We start from the raw sequence: 17,698 nt of genomic DNA, 5'->3' as shown, positions 1-17,698 counted from the left end.
CTCACCTGGAGTGCAGCAGTGGCTCCACACACCTCATAGATACTTAAATTGAGGTGAGCCAAAGGGTTGTTTGTGGCCTTCTCCCAGCATGCAGAGCCAATTTCGTGGGCATTTCATGACGGCCCCGCCACTCAGTGCTGAATGGCAGAGAGGTCCCAGAGGCAAGGATGGATGAGGAGGCAGTTGCCATCTTGATTGCTGACTGCTCTTCACGCTGCCCCACCCCACCCTGCCCCCAGTGCTGATTGGCGGAGAGCTCCGAGTTGGGGGGGGGAGGAGGAACAAGGGGGCAGCCACTATCTTGTTTGCTGCCTTTTGGACCTCCTGTGCCTACCCCTCCTGGCAGTGAAGACTGCTGGCTCCCACTGGAGAGCCAGCATTTTAATTTTATTAAGTTTTTTGTTGTTGTCGTTGATTTCATAGATTTTTGCTGACAATCCTGGATTTTGTGGTTTCTGCAAAATCTGTGAAACTGTGAATTAAGTAGCTCCCTAGCGATGGAGGAGCGGTGCCCTCTGAAGCAGAAGCTGCAGCCGTCAGCTGGAAGACCACAGTAGTCACGCAGAGCCATGTGTTATGGTTGGGATAAGTTCCTGGCTCATTTCAAGTCCCTAGTCTAGCAAGGGAAAAGGAACCAAACCCTGTGAATATTTTAGGCTCTACTGTAGAAGCTTGCATTTAAAAATAAAAACACGACTTTTTGGGGGTCTGGGATTTTCTGAAGATTACTGACATTTTTTTTAATTTTTAAATTGCTTAGCTTATATCAAAATTCACATTTGTGGCAAATTCAGTAAATTAATCTTGGAAAATGATGGGTTTTTTTCAGTTGAGAGCCTAACAAGCACTTCTTGCTTGTTACATTTATATCTTGCTTAATAAGTTTATAAAGGAGAATGTGTATAAATAGTGAAGAATGACGCATTATAATTTTTAAGTAGCAGAGTTGACTGGTGAAGATATTTAAAAATGAAACAGTGTCTAACAGTACAATCCTCCATTCTTTTAGGTGACATAATTAAAGCATCTGAGGTTGAAGGATATTTATGCAAACTGTACTGCAGTGTACAAGTTTAATGGAACATTGTTAATGTATATATTTTGAAATAATCTTTATATTACCGCAAACACTTCAGAGTTGAGAAACTGAAGGAATTTAAAAAATTAAGCTTATTTCTCACCATTCATCTTTACTACTTGCATTTTGCTCAGCTGCATCAATAAATATTGAGTTGTCTTTTTTCCATTACTTAATAGATTGTGCCTTTCATAGTAGTATACAAGTGTACTGAATACAAAATAACACCAAGTAATATCCAGTGAAAGTTAAATAATGGCTCATACAGGAACTGTTATGGGAGTGGTTATATACTTCAATTAATCAAGTATCAGTTTAGGAAAATAAAGTTAGCTATCAAACAAACTACTACACAATAGATGTAAACACAAAACCCAATTTAATAAAAAACTAATCAAACAAATACTAGGCAAAATAAATGAATATTTCTTCCAGTAAATTAGTTCACTGTGGCTCTCAGGGGTACTTGTATTTGGGTGCAGATTCAAAGGAATAGAATAGAAATAGAAACATTTTTTTCCTTTGCTGGCTAAAAATAATTCCTGGTTTTTCCTTTTTCTTTAATAATATTTCCTTAAATATTTTTATGCAAAAAAAAAAAAAAAGGAAGAAAGGACCAGGTGAGAGGGATGACGCCTAATTTCCCTGATGATGTGCCTTCAGAAATGTACATACTGGTGTTGTAAAATTTACATGAGCAATAATTGTATTCACCCAATAATGTTGATTTAATAAATATGAATATACTATGGCATTGCGTGTTTTACTGACAGATATGGTGCCTGGATGAATTAAAATCATATAAAGTAGGGAGTGAGCTATCGAAAGTGTATCTTCAATAACTTAGTTAACTTTTCTAAATACATTCTAATTTTCTTCCCTTGATAAAAAAAGATGTAAAAGGCTCAGTAAGCTAACATGAATTATTTCTTTTCAGGTCGTGTATATGCTGTCTTGTCCAAAAGAGAAGGCAGAGTGTTACAAGAAGAGATGAAAGAGGGGACGGATGTGTTTATTATTAAGGCGGTGCTGCCAGTAGCAGAAAGCTTTGGTTTTGCTGATGAAATCAGGAAGAGAACGAGTGGCCTGGCGAGTCCACAGCTGGTCTTCAGCCATTGGGAGGTAAAAAAAAAAAAAAAAAAAGAAAAAAAGAAAAGAACCCCAAACAAAAAAAACCTTCCCTTCTCTCCATCTGTTTTGGTGATCTATTTCCTGTAGATGTGGCAGAAAGGAATAATAAGGGGGAAAGGTTAAGTTTTGGTCAAGACATGCATTTTCTTCAAAATAAAGAGAGAAAGTAGCTTTTTTATTATTCTGTTTCGCTTTTACAGATATGCTCTTTAGCAATACATATTTCTAACCTTTTTTGGAGAGTTTATATTTTTCTGCACAGTAAAATAAGTATTTTAGAGAACAAAATGACTTTTCAAATATATTTTTTCTGGAGTTTGGATGCTTTTGTTTTTCATGTAGATTCTGTAAGTGTTACCATTAAGATAAAATGGGTCAATGAATATGAAGCATGGGATAGAAGTAATCTTTTATTGACCAGAAGACGTCTCCAGATCTCTACCACTGGTCTGATAATTCAGTCAATATGCCTTCATGTACCAGAAATCAGGACAAAAAGTTTGGGTCTTTCCAGATCAGATTGGTGGTGATGGATGTAAAAGTGTTCTCAAGCTAATTTCTTTTCCTGAGAAAACTATGTCCATCATTTGAAAATAAAGGGGGAGATGAAAGCGATGTCTCTTGAAAGGGACAATTGGAAGTGAGGAGTCTTCTAAGAAATGGAATCAATTGAGAAATGCCTAGTCCTTTGTTGCCATCATACAGATAGTTGATCTTAAAGTACAGCAGACAGGGAAGGCTTTGAAAGTCAGCTCTTTTGTTCAAAAGGAACAATAATGCATAGCAGAAAGACTCAGAAGACCCATTGAAGGTACTAAAAGCAGGTTATGAAGGAACAAGAGTCAGCAAGTTTAAGTCATTCATTTAAACTTTATATTTAAAAAAATTAGCTGAAGTATAGGGTTTTTTGATCATTTATTTTTCGTTTCATGTATTTTGAAGTACAGACTTCAAAGACTTTGATAAATGGATTAAAAGGCCTAATTTTTATTGCATCATTTGCTGAGTTGCTATTTTGTGACTTCATAAATCAACTCTCCCCTGTGTAGTACAAATGAGATCTATTTCTTACAGTGATAACGTACTACAAGGTTGCCAGCTATCATCTGTAGACCACTTTGTCTATTTGATGGTCCATAGAGAGCTAGCAGGTCACATGATACTGGCTGGTGCTTATTTCCAGCTGATAGATTGTCTTGGAACGAAGTAGATTATATTATATGCTTCTATTGTGTTTCTTTTATAGAAGCAATTGCTATAGTTGGTTTGGAACAAGGATATGATGGCCAATAGAAAGGAAGGAGGGTCCAGGCAATTGCTACTGAGATCCGCAACAATTTTGGATGCCTGACGTAGAACATTTGGGAAACTACTTTTTAAAATCTTTCTCAGTGATGACTTTTGCTATCAAAAATGCTGTGTGCCAGGAGCTTTATTGTTCTATTTCAGTATCAGTTCTGGTCTCATCTCAGCCTCTATAATTTAGCATTCCATACATTCATCCTAGTGTACAAGCAATGCACTAAAATGTAGAGAAGAAGGAAAAAGGCTGAGATATTCAGCTTCATAGAGAGGCAGAGAAGTGAAGATGATGTATGGGATAACAATAATAAAGGAAGAATTAAAGTTAAAATGGAGAGCAGAATAGAAAAAAATCATGGGAAAGAAAAAAGCTAAAAGTAATAGAAAGGGAAGACATGGACCAAAAACCTCAAATGAGACAGCTTTAGGGACGTGTGGATCCATCACAAATTTGGTTCTCCAAACACAGTGGCTAGGAACCCGTGTGGGAAGTGGTTTGCAGCTTTGGGAGCACTCATCTTAAGTGCAGCTGATAACAGATGTGTCTGGTCTCCCATGTAAGAAGACAGAACTGCCTCCAGTATTGGTGTTCAAGAGGTGTATATTGTTTTGGAAGTTACCAGTTTTGAAACATACAACTTCTGTGTTCACACTAAATACATGCATGCATCTGTAAACACCCTGATTTTTCTCAGTTGCATGGTAAAAAGTGTTTATGCATAACATATGTATGCAGTTTCTTCAACTGAGCCACAGTTTTTGTAATTGCTTGCACACATTACCAGTCACAAAAATAAAATTGCTAAAGTTACAAAAATGAGGGCCAAACTGTCTGAGGCAAATGTTCTCTGGCACCATGTGTGCACTGATCCTTGGTATTTGACTGTGGGTTTTTTTAGATTTGATGGAAGAGATAACCTGGTTTGTCTGTCAAAGCAGAAGGTACATATGTCCCCCTCTACATGTTGTAAGTGTGACACATTTAACTGGCTAATTATGCAGATGCCTTGAGACCAGGTACACATGCCAAGTACTTACCACACCATAAAAAGCTCCAACCAGCTATAAAGTACTAAAGGAGGCAGTTATACTAACTTTGTAGCTGGCTGCTATGAAGCTTTAATTTTTACATTTTAGCAGGGTCTTCCCTGTGACCGGAAGCCCTGTCAGTTTGATGGGGCTCCCAGCCAAAGGGGTGCACCAGACCCAGCCAGGGCTGGGACTCCTTCACTTAAGCAGACTCTCAGCCCCAGCAGCTGCCAACTCTGAGTCCTGGCAGCACCCCACAACGGCAAGAACCCAGAATCCTGCAGTTGTGGACACTGGGTGCAGGCAACTGTGGGGTGCAGCTGTGATTTCCAACCCCCAGGGATGCAGTGAGACTCGAGGGCTGGGAAATTGCAGCCTCTGTGTTCTTCTCTCCTCAGGGGCTCCCCACACTCCTAGGGCTGGAAGATCGCAGCAGCTGTATCTCCCAGCCATGGGGGGAGCATGGGGCACCCCCACATCTGGGCGCCCCTTACAGCTGAGGCGAGTCCCAGGTGCAGGAGCTTGCTTCTAGCCAGTGCTTGGGGAGCCAAGGATTAGGGTCTCCCTGTACTGGCAGTAAGGTGCTATAGGATCTGATGTGTGATCCCACAGTCATGCTTCCTGCCATGCAGGTGTGACATGGCAAAAGGTGCTATTGTGTTGATTGCACATTAGATCCCATTGTGCCTTAACCTGCATGCGTAGAGGGGGCCTATAAATCACTTTATGTAGTTTTGTCAGGGTTTTTTCCTTTGAAATTTAGTCCATATTTAGTCTTGTTTGTGAAAATATTTTAAGTGTATGCCTAATTGTGGAGGTACTGGAAACCCATGGTATCCAAGCCCAATTTAGTACAATAATGTTCCTTCTACGTGGTTTGTAGCTACGATGACTTGACAAAAGCAGTTTCAACATTGTAGTGGCTTTGAGATGAGTGTATAGTGTTTGCCCTGTGCATTTCTTACCTGATCAGCTTTTTAGTAACTCAATAAGCCATCAAGAAGCACCGATTAAAAAAAATTATGGATAAATTATATTATGTTTAAGCAGATCCCAGTCGAAAGCTGAATATCTGCAACTATATTAAGAAAAAAATTACAGCCTCTAGATTTGCCACCTCAGTCTGGAATCTGACATGAGGCTGCCTATGAGAATGTAGAAAAATGTCTTTGAATAATAACTGCTGCTCCCCAGATTTAATATTCATATGTTTGTAATATGTTTTGTCAAAGCCAGTATTGGAGCATTTCGGCCTCCAGTATGTAAAGAGGCAGGAATGTGTTGGTGGAATACAGAGACAATTTGGGTGGCTTTTAGCAAACTCAGAAACTGAGGCTTTAGAGGGGATTTTAATTAGTCCAAATATTAAAAGTTAGGTATCGTCAAAGTAGTGGCTGTAAATATGTCACCTTTCTAAGCAGATCTGCTTTTTGTCCATTCAAAGTAATTTTCACTTATTTTTCTGAAAAAATGAACTTTTTCCTATGCTGATAGCTTTGTTGGCTCGCAGCAGTGGTGGGAGAGGGAGTGAATTCTACTCGCACGTCAACAGAATTGTTAAATAAGTACCATTTGCAGAAGCTCTACTGGTGGTGTGTTGTACGTGCCAGAAAAAACATAGCTTGTCCTTTAGAACCTGGGAGATATTTGCAAGGCTGGCAGTCTTTTTGCTAAGGAAACTAACAAGATATGATTAAGAATTAAGATGGCATCCACCCCTATCACATATAGAATGAGTTTGCATGGTACTCCCACACTTCAAATACCGAATCAGGTTTGGTAAATTGCCTCTTTCCCATTTTGGCTGGTAAATGCTGATTATCAGTGCAGTTTTTATTTGAATCATTATTATTGTAAGACGTTTTGATTTTCATTTGCATGGATTCCACTCCCTGGGCATATATGTATTGTGATACACATTTTTAATTAGAAGATCCCCTGCTGTCTTTTCCCACTGGACCCTGTCCCTTAGTATGGACAGTGCTGAGCTACTGAGGCATTCATTCAATATTTTGTCATCCTTCAATTTATAGGCACTGCCTTATTAACTTTAAACGTCATGGTGAATACTGAATTGTTCATATCCTCATGATCTCTTCTGAGGTGTTCATCCTTGTAGTGTCTGAATTGTTCCCATTCTTGTAGCATCTGAGTGCATCACAGTCATAAATGAATTTACCAGTGCGTACAGTGAAAAACAAAAAGAGTATTATCCTCAGTTTACAGATGAGAAAAATGTGATAAAGATATTTGCCTGGGGCTATGCAGTGCATCAGATTAGACAACATATAGTAATATTCCATGTTCACTTATTTTGACATGGTGCCAAAATGTTGTTGTTAGTGTAAGAAAATGGAAACAATGATTTTTTAGCAATTTGAAGGGAATTTTATGGAATGCAGTAAAAACACTTCTCTAGTCTGAGCTTTCTTTAGCAATAGCTGTCGACAACAGTTACAGAAAAAGGAGCTACTACAGTTTCCTGGAAGAAGGTGCAGGATATTTTTTGGAATGAAAGGTCATAGACCACCCTACTAGCTCCACTTCTTGGTTGAGGTTGTACCAGTATTTGTATTTAAACTTCAAATAGTCACACACCATTAAATTAGAAAACTCAAAATTCATGCCCTCGCGTTAGACAAATCTCAGGGCATGTCTTATATTATCCTCGCATTGTCTTTTTTCCACTGTTTTTGATACTTTTAATCATTGTTTCTTGAACTTTTTCCCATGTATTTCTTTATAACGTTTGATTTCTTAGGGAGGCATTTCTTGAGCTCCTAATGGGATTTGGTTTGCATTTATGGCCAGAATCAGATCTTTTGTGTCCAAAGAATAAGTGTGTCCTCTGCATGTTTATTTCACTTACTCTCTGCACTGTACTGATGAACTCTCTGATTATTTACAAGTGAATCTGTTTTAAGATAAAAATAATTTTAAAATTAGTCCTTTGCTAGGGTTTTTCTTCTCCTGAACTCTCTTAGTAATGGGGGAGAGGGGGTGGAGGATATGCAGATTTTCAAACAGCTACAATTCATTGAAACTTTTTGCCTGGGCTTTGCCTGAATAAATTAGATTACCTTTAAACTAAAGTATTAATTGTTTAATCTGATTCTTCTGACACATAAAGAAGAAACAAGTCATTAATACAGGTAGGTTTTTAATTAAACTAGCTTTATATTGTAAATACATCAGATAATCATTATTTTTCCTCTCCAGCTAATGCATTTCTAGGCTGTAATTCAGTTAGTTGAAATGAGGCAGCGGTGTCAGAGAAGTACTGTACATGTGTTGAGTTCTCACTCCTAAGGTGCTTGGCCCATAGTTTGCTCTTAAAGATTCTACAGTGGCATGCAACCAGCTTTCAACCGCGCATTCCAGCTGCTTTGCACTGCTCCAGTTATTTATTGGAGCTGTAAACCCATCTCAGCTGACCTCTTGGCTTTGACTACCTTGTGTTGCTCTGAAGTAGTGCAAAGCAGTCAAAAGGTACAGAGGTATCTGGACTTAATTTATTTTTAGTGTAAATTCTTTTGGATTAATATTTTATAGCTCTGTAATCTATGAAAGATATCGTAGTAACATGCTCTTTTCATTGCTTGTTTAATGTTTGTATATGAACAACTTTATTACCTCCTTGCAATGATTCATTCAACAGCTATTAATGTGCACTCCTGTGTCTATGGTCTGAGATTAGAATAAACTGAGTTTTGCAGATAGATTAGCTGTCATAGTGTTACTGCTAGGCAATGTTAAGTTTGCTTGGGCAACTTTAACTGTATTCAATTTCCTTAGTTTACCTACAATTCTTTTAATATAAAGTCTGATTTTAATGGGTTTTTAATGGTTAGCTTGTAATAATTACAATGTTTGAAACTTTCTTATCCTTAAGTTACTGATATGCATCCTTCACTTTAATGTATGCTTCTATGAGAATATGCTAAAAAAATACTTCTTATATTCCAGCTAGCTCTGCAAGTAGCTCTAAATACATGCCTACTTTTTGCTCTTCCCTCATCTTTCCTACCTTAGGCCTTTCAATTGTTTGCTACACCCATTTGTTTTAACCTGTTGTTGACTGTAAAGGTTTTTTGGGACAGGCTTTTTTATGACTGTACAGTACCTAAAACAATAGAAAAGCTGATTCATTTTGAGAAGTATACATGTTACTGCAATACAAATATTGAATGTGTGTCTGTAAATATTAGCTGGTTTCTGGGCATCTGCAGAAAAACTAGGGCCACCTGTTGATTTAAAAAGGTCTAAAAGTAGACATTATTTCTACTAAATTACATATTCCAAATGGGTTATGATTTGGCTGATTCATACTGTTCCATTTCATAGAATCATAGGAAATTAGGGCTGGAAGGGACCTCAGGAAGTCATCTAGTCCAATGCCCTGCTCAAAGCAGGACCATCCCCAGCTAGATCCTTCCAGCCAGGGCTTTGTTGATCCAGGCCTTAAAAACCTCCAAGATTAGAGAATCCTACCACCTCTCTAGGTAACCCATTCCAGTGCTTCACCACCCTCCGAGTGAGAATTTTTCCTAATGTCTAACCTAAACTTCCCTTGCTGCAACTTGAGACCATTGCTCCTTGTTCTGTCATCTGCCACCACTGAGAACAGTTCATCTCCATCCTCTTTGGAACCCCCCTGCAGTAGTTGAAGGCTGCTATCAAATCCCCCTTCAGTCCCCTCTTCTGCAGGCTAAATAAGCCCAATTCCCTTAGCCTCTCCTCGGAAGTTATGTTCTCCAGCCCCCTAACCATTTTTGTTGCCTCTTCTGGACTGTCTCCAACTTGTCCACGTGCCTTCTGTAGTGGGGGGGCCCAAAACTGGCCATGGTACTCCAGATGTGGCCTCACCAGTGCTGAATACAGTGGAATAATTATTTCCCTCAATCTGTTCGCAACACTCCTACTAATGTAGCCCAGTATGCTTTTAGTCTTCTTGGCAACAAGGGCACACTGACTCATATCCAGCTTCTTGTCTACTGTAACCCCCAAGTCCTTTTCTGCAGAGCTGCTGCTGAGCCAGTTGGTCACAAGCCTGTAGCAGGTACATAGGATTGTTCCATCCTAAGTGCAGGACTTTGTACTTGTCCTTATTGAACTTTATGAAATTTCCTTTGGCCCAATCGTCCAAATTGTTTAGGTCACTCTGAATCCTGGCTGTACCCACCAGTGTATCTACTACTCCCCCCAGCTTGATGTTATCTGCAAACTTGCTGAGGGTGTACTCCATCCCATTTTCCAGATCATTAACAAAGATATTGAACAAAACCAGCCCCAGGACCAATCCCTGGGGTACCCCACTTGATACCAGGTGCTAACTAGACATCGAGCCATTGACATCATTGGACCCCTTTTCAGCCTAGTAATCCAGCCAGTTTTCTATCCACCTTATAGTCTGTTCATCCAACCCACATTTCCTTAGCTTGCTTGCGAGAATGCTATAGGAAAAGCCTTGCTAAAGTCAACGTAAAGCACTTCCACTGCTTTCCCCACATCCACAGAGCCATTCATCTCACAGAAGGTGAGGCCAGGCTGGTCAGGCATGACTTGCTCCTGGTGAATCCATGCTGACCATTTCTGATCACTTACTTCTTCTCCAAGTACTTAGAAATGGATTCCTTGAGGACCTGCTATGTGATTTTTCTGGGGTGGTGAAGTGAGACTTAGTGGTCTGTAGTTCCCTGGATCCTCCTTCCCTTTCTTAAAGATGGGCACTATATTTGCCCTTTTCTAATCATCTGGGACCTCCCCCAATTGCCACAAGTTTTCAGAGATAATGGCCAGCAGCTCAGCAATCACATCAGTCATGCAAGCTATCTCACCAAGTCTTTGTGGGATTCATGTGACTTTATCTGAATTCTTTAGAGTAGGATTAGCTAAATGTTATAATAGTATCCAGAACTTACTGTAAAGTCCTGGAAAAAGGACTGGTAATGATGATTTGAACGGAGTAAAATAGGGATGCCACTATTTTTACTGTACTCTGCAGCAGTGCCATCAAGCAGGGAGCACTGTTTCATATAGGCAAATCAAAACTGTACCTCTTTTCCTGAGTTATGTTGCAACATAGATAGAATGTGGGATTTAATATGGAAATTATTTGGTGAGGTTGTCTGGCTAGTTGTGCAAGAGTTTGGACAAGTAATCATAATAACCTAATCTTAAAGTCTGTGAATCTGTAGCAGACTGAACTTTAACTTTAAATGCATGATTATGTTGATGGTCATTTCAACACTTAGGTGGAGTTTTTAAGAAAGTGACTTTGGACTGTTCATGAGTATTTCTTCAGTTTAGAAATATTAAAATGTTGGTTGTCTACTTGAACAGCTTGAACTGTTAGGCTGTTTTTAAATAAATAAGTGATAGTGTGTTCCTTGAGCTGATTTTGGGACAACACTGTTTTATTTAAAGTATGATTTAAATGGTTTGTCTCCTCCACTTTTTACATTAGTTAAATATTTCAGAGAAGAAAAGTAATAAAAAGCCCCATAAATAGGATCTTCTATTTTTCAGTTCCTTAGCTCTTGCTTGCACTTACTAATTGAAAAGCAAAAGTGAGAAACCTTTTGGGGTAGACTGAGGTAGAAGTTAAGATGAGGGTCTTCAGCAAAAACTCTTCATCCAATCTACTCTTTAAAGGTTTAGTTTGGAGGCAGGTGGGAGAGCGAGTCCTGGATGATGACTTGTAGAAGTAATAATCTTCCCAGCTGAAACAAGGAAGTGGGTTCAAAGAGCAAAGCCAAGTAGTTCAGATAGAAGACTTAAATGTTAATTATTTTTACCAGATGCAATAGGGACGGAGGTAGTGGGAGGAGGTGAAGATTCAAGGAGAATGGGAACAAGGGACTGAGGTGTAGCTGGGAGCTTTCCTAGGGGTAGGGACAGACATTACACACAAACCGGTTTAAATCATCAGAAACTGGATTAAACCTGTAACAGAACAGATGTTCAGTGCACATAAACCAGTTCAAAAATGGCTGAAACTGGTTTGAGATAAACCTGGTTGAATGTAGTATCAGACTTAACTGATTTGGCTCAAAATGGATTATGCAATGTCTGTCCCAGATACCTTGCTGGTTTCAGTTAAATCAGTCCCCCAGCATCTTGGCATGCTCTCTGGGGTGGGCGGGGCTCTTTGCTCCACAGCAGGGCTGGCCCGTCCCCTCCCTGACTGGGGTTCGACACAGACTTGAAGGCACAGCAGGGTCTGCTGGCTTCCCCATGCCCCCTCCTCCCTCCCCCTATCACCACTCGCTGCTTAAGCAGAGATCCGTTCCTCCTCTCTGCCACAGCAGGGACCATAGGCAGCATGTGGTATGCTAGCTAATGCTGAGAGGTGTTTGTGTGTCCAGTTTCCCTGGGACAGGCAGACAGAACAGTGACAGCTTAGGGCTTTTGGAGCTAATTAACAGGTCAGCCAGTAAGCTGTTTAAAAAGTCTGAAGTAATGTGGAGAAAGGCTATTGTTTTGCTAATGGGATAATAAAGACTGTTATCAGGCCCCCAGCTGGCTTGCTCACCTGTCCGTTTGCTGCAGACGGTATGCCAAAGCAGGGAGGGAGATTGAAAAGCTCCGTATCATCAGCAGATGCATGAACTGTACACCCCCTCCTTGCCTCAGAGTGCTAGCCCAGGCTGGGGGCTGGCAACACTCCTGTCCCTTGAGCAGCCAGCAAGGAAAACCCTGGGACCTGCAGGCAGACCTCACTGATGAGAGTCCTGCTGGGGCTTGGCCACACCCCCCTCAGCTCAGCTTCCTGCAGAAGAGAAGGGAGTGCTGCTCTAGCGCCCCCTGGCTTCTAGCCTGAGCCACTGCAGGCATGTGCCTGAATTTCCTCAGTCCAGAGAGAATGTCTGTCCAGTTTCAAACTAGTTCAGCCTAGTTAGGTTAGACTAACCTGCAAAGACTGAATCAGTTCAGGCTCAGGCTTTCTGAATGTCTGTCCCTAGCCTAGAAGCATTCCCTTGCTCCCATTCTCCTTGAAGCTTCAGTTCCCTCTCCTTATTCCATCTGGTAAAAATAATATTTAAGTCTTCTATATGAACTTTTACACCACTACGAGATTTACAGGATGGGGCAGTTCAGGCTTCCTGGTGCCATTGTCTCGGGCTGTATGCAGACATGAGCAGACACCACTGCACCTGTTAGTACAGAGATCACTTTTAGGGGAAAAAAAAGTGCTTTACTTTCAGCTTGGCAAACCCTGGACCCAATGCAACGCATGCCCAGAGGAGGTGTCACGTTAGTTTGACCCAGCTTGACCAGTGTCTCTATAGATTGGGTGCTTCAGCGGGGTTTTTGGCATTTATCTAATAGCTGATTCAATCAGCTTTAGATAAAAGCACCACAAAGCACCCAACCTATATAGACGCTGGGGATCTTGGTCAAATTAACATGCTTCCTCTTCCGGTAAAGCACTAGTCTGTTTGTTTTTTCACGTCTGTCAGTAGCCCCCAAGACCACTTAAATACAACAACCCGGCTGGCAAGAAGATTAGTACTGAGGTGAGGAGAGGAAACTGGACCTGGAAAGGCTCCTTGTTCTGTCCTCCCCAACAAGAGGTGAAGAAGAGACAGGACTAAGAGAGGGAGCGGTTGGAATAGGTGGGATAGGAGACATAAAGCTTCAGTGGAACAGTTTCATGAGTCTGTGCCTGCTTTAGTTTACTCCGTTCCGGAGACTGAAATAGAGTCTCATGCTTTCTTTGCTTTCTTTACCTATCTGTGACACCCACCAGTAAAATGTGTACACTCGGGTCTTGCTTTATGCAAATTCATTTTTTGTGAATTCACTTATATGCAAGGACCTTATTGATTCGCTTGTGCGAGGAAAAATCCTGGACTTCATTTGTCCATCGGCAATGAACTTCCTGCAGGCTGGCAGAGTTCCAGCTTGCAGGGAACTGGGAGGAAGCAGAAGGAAGGCGGTGAGACGGGGGGCACCACGTGCATGTACAGTACGTACACGTGGCCCCAAGTAGCCTTGAGGGCAGCTCCAGCAGGTAAGTGGGGGAGAAGAGGGGGTTTGAGGCTCCTGAAGGGAGGGAGCTGGGCAGGGCTGACCAGCTGGGCGGGGGCTTGGGGCCCAGGGCTGCAGTGTGCAGCTGCAGGGCCCCAGTGGGGAGCAGGACGGAGCCTTGGGTGGGTGCAATGAGCCATGGCTGGGAACAGTGGGGCAGCACGGAGAAGGTGCTCGCTCTGCACTGCCCTGGCGACGCGCCCGCTGCACGGACTGCTGCTTGCAGCACAGAGTTCGTAGCCTCTCCGTGCAGCTTCGCTGTTCCCAGCTATGTCGGGTCATGCCAGCCGGGCTGGAGGGGCACCCCGGGAAGGGTGGCAGGGAATGCTGGCTGCTCGTCCTGCGCTGCCCTGGGGATGCACCTTCTGCACCTGCCACTCTGTGGAGCACTAGTGGGCACAAGGAAGGGGTAGCAACTCCCGCTGCTGCACGTGTCCTGCCGGATGAGCCCCCCATTCATATGTCATGAATTTTGTCATGGTTTGGCAGGGCAGGAGAATGAGGCTGGTACATATCCCTATTAATTGCATGTAATAATTGATTCGCTTTATGCAGATTTGCTTTATGCAAGTATTTTTTTGGAACACAGCCCTCGCACAAAGAGAGACCCGAGTGTATTACATCCATTCCTAATACTTGCCCCCATTGAAGATGACAACCTAATATTGCTATTAGTTATTCCACTACTTCAAGTGGCAGAGGTCTGTGCAATTAATTAAGGGCTCCAGGCCACAAAGGTGTCAATCTAATACCAGGAGAGGGAGTCTGTTTATTCATTTTTAAATCTAGAATCATGCATACATAAAGGGAAATAATTATTAAGGTTCTCAAGTCAAGCACTGAAAGTCAGGTTCATGTACTGTATTTTATCAGGGAGACTTCCACATTCAAGGCATAGGATGGACCTGCTCTGGTAAGGAATGGAGGCTGTGTACTAAAGGAGCCAATTGCCCCTAAGATTGGAGCCCTCTGTTACAGAAGTGTAGTGAATAATTTGGGGTTGCAGGAAGAGAAGGGAAGACTTTTGATTTGGGCATTTGAATGTTATGCGGTATTCTTTCCCTGCCTCTGCCAGGGTTCAGTTGTGCTGCTAGACAAATCACCTAAAGTACACTTTTCACATGATTGTCAGTTTGCATACCTCATTTTGGGGTGTCCAGCTGAGATGCTTCCCTTCACCATGTCACACAAAAAAATTCTGCAAGATATAAAGTCTTTTGTCATATGTTCCACTGAAGAAAACTCCCTCTTTAATGCATAGGCTTTTAGTCTCATGCTTACTAGAGAAGACTCCTCTGTTGCAACAGAGGGTGTGAAGCTCCACCTGTGGGGATCCATTTGTAAGTTGGAGCCCCAAGTATTTTTGCTAACCAGTTCCTTTGGTATCTTGAAATGACAGGAGTCTCCTAAGAGAATGTTAATGGCTGCCTAAGACGAACAATAGCATAGTAGTCAAAAACAGAAACGTAAAACAAAGCAGCAGACTCGAGATCTGTGAAGATATGTCACCATCAGCAATAGCTCGTGGTTTTATTTCCACAATAAAATATTTTTAAAAATAATGTATATAATGGATGTCTGCCTAGTATATGAGAGAAGAGGCAAGTAGTACAATTCATTTCCTCTTTCTTTTTAAAAATCGCTAGTGCATCTGATCAATTTGTAGTTTAATCTTGCATTATTTATGTATGCATGCATGCCCAGGATTATGTCATTTACAAATAAAGGCCACAGTCTTGCTTTCAGATGTAAATTATGTAAACCCCACAGAAATGCACGATAAGTATATGCTTAACTTTTCATACACAAGTGATCTGTTGACTTTGGTAGGACAATTTACATGTCTAAGTGTTTTGCAGAACCAGGGTCAAGCACTGCGTGCGCAGACTTTAATGTTGTGTAGCAATTAATGTGTGCCCTAAACTGAGAAACTGAGTTATGCTTCTTTCAATACTAGAAACACAAGTAACTAAGTCCTACTTCAGTTTCTACAGTTTCGTTGAGGCCAATTCCTTAACTGAAAACCATTCATTAAATATCTCACCCAGTCAACGCTGAAACATGCAGCAGTCAGTTGCCAAACAATCTAATTGTTACAGAGTAGTCTTGTAAGCCACCAGGGTTTTGTTCTATTTCTTTTTCATTTTCAAAACACTCAGCCACATTGGATGAAGTAAAAATTTTGGAACAAATAAAGGTCTATACAGACGTTAACCCCCTTCCGTTCCCAGCCAGGCAGTTCTGAGAAACTGCAGAACATCTACCAGTCTCCTCTCGGAATACAAAAACTAAAACCCACAAGTTACAGAGCATTGCAACCTGGCACTTTTGGCCTTGATGTGGGGAAAAGATTTCTTTAAAGGTAAACTTTTTCCATACAGTGTTTTTAGGGGTAGCTGTAATCTTTTGAAATCTCCAGCTAGTGAAAGAGAATTTTAAATGTTGTGGATCAAACACTTCTTTGCCCTTTAGAGGCCTTTGCAAGTTGGTTTTTAGAAATGAAATACATGTTTTTTGCTCCCCAGTTTCTAACTTCTGTCATTTTTCCAATTGTATTTTACCAAAACAGTGTTATTTACAATCGAGAGCTTTTAAGGGAAAATACTTTGAGGAATACAGAGCAGAAATAAAGTTATATACACCTCCCCTAGCTAGTCATTGAAGTCAGCTATCTATTTTTACAGTTTCTCTTTTTAGATACTTATGTGAAAGTATATGTAAGAGGTTTGAAAAGAAAATGTTGTACTGTATTTAATTTTTTGATCCATAACTTGTTATAGCTGTGTGTTAATCCATTCCATATCTGCAGCAATATAAAGCGATAGCATTCTTTAGCAGAGCAATATTGAAATACAACTAGGAAATATTAATTTTTCCATATAATTGGTACAAAGGAGGCTGATATTGAACTGTTTTTCAGGATGTGTGTTAGCAGGGGGGGCAACCTGCAGTGCACATGCCACAACTGGCATGGACGGCCCGTGTGTGTGGCACATGGCAGATAGAGAAGGGATTAAAAAGCAAAGCAGTAGATGAGGCAGGGGAAAGGGATTTGAGTGGCAGTCTGGGAGGGTGCAGGCTTAATTTATGGCAGGTCTGCCAGGGAGGTTGGTCCCCATTGTATTTGTAGATTACTGTTTAGACAAACAGATAAGAATATAAAAGGTATGATGCAATGGGATGTTCTGTTTTGTCGTCTTGTAAATAACTATTTCCCTGAGTGCTAATTAGTAGCTATTCCTACTAACATTTATTAATCCAGTGTGTTGTAGAAGTTGCGTTCTTCCACATTCGTATGGCCTGTCATTCTAGCTCCTGTCTTCCAAAGTTTTCTATTCTATCTGAAGCCTATCATAAAGAATGAGCTGCAAAAGCTTCTGCCTGTTGGTCCTTGAACTGTTCTCATCTTGCTAATGTCAAGGTGCTGAGGTTTAAAGAACAGTCTCGAGAATAGATTTTTACCTTCTGAGCAGTCATGGTTTGTCACATTCCCTCAAGCCATTCCCCATTCATAAGTGAGTTTCCTGATTGGCATTTTACCAAGATATGACCACCAGGTCCATCCCTCCACAGGTGGGAGGCCTGTTCTAGTAATCTCCTCTCACTCCTGTTGTCTGATATTTTTGTGACAGGTCCCTTTCTTTATGTAGAGAGCGAGGCAGAGCTGGTCTGCACTAACAGCAGTTCTCACACCACTGTCAGTTTACAGGGACAATTAGTGCACACTTTGACTCGCAAGGAAATCTCTTTGTCTGCATATCTCTGAGAGAATGGAGACTGCTGTTTACAGATCAGTTGACCCAGGCTATTTCCCCCACTCTCCTTTCACCTGCAGGTTCAGCTGCCAGTAAAAGGGAATTTCTCAGGAAATGAAATTTTCCTGTTGCGCTCTGCTCCTACTGCAAGGCCCTGGAATACTTCCCAAGGTCTCCAACTGGGTCTTGTGCCTGGCATAGCTCCTGTGCTCCCATTTCCTGTCCTCCATCTACAGCTGTGCAGCTGAACTTGAAAGGCGTCTTCATTTCTATGTGTTACTTTCATATAACTCCCAAACCTTGTTGATTAGATATTTCCCTTTTTCTTGTCCACTTAGGATACAATATTATGATGTGGTAATAGGTGCTA

General features: G+C 41.2%; 1 protein-coding gene across 4 annotated transcripts in view; it reads left to right on the top strand.

The window, feature by feature from the left end:
* Window positions 1-17,698, top strand: part of EFL1 (elongation factor like GTPase 1) — a 178,374-nt gene that overhangs the window by 151,033 nt on the left and 9,643 nt on the right. For all 4 annotated transcript variants that reach the window (XM_019477647.2, XM_019477649.2, XM_059714627.1 and 1 more), the window contains one exon: window positions 2,016-2,200. In XM_019477647.2, the coding sequence (XP_019333192.2) occupies window positions 2,016-2,200 (185 nt within the window). The remainder of the gene's footprint in view (window positions 1-2,015; window positions 2,201-17,698) is intronic.

Source organism: Alligator mississippiensis, chromosome 11 (genome assembly GCF_030867095.1).
Source record: "Alligator mississippiensis isolate rAllMis1 chromosome 11, rAllMis1, whole genome shotgun sequence".
Lineage (NCBI taxonomy): Eukaryota > Metazoa > Chordata > Crocodylia > Alligatoridae > Alligator > Alligator mississippiensis.
This window is presented reverse-complemented; position numbering and strand designations above follow the sequence as displayed.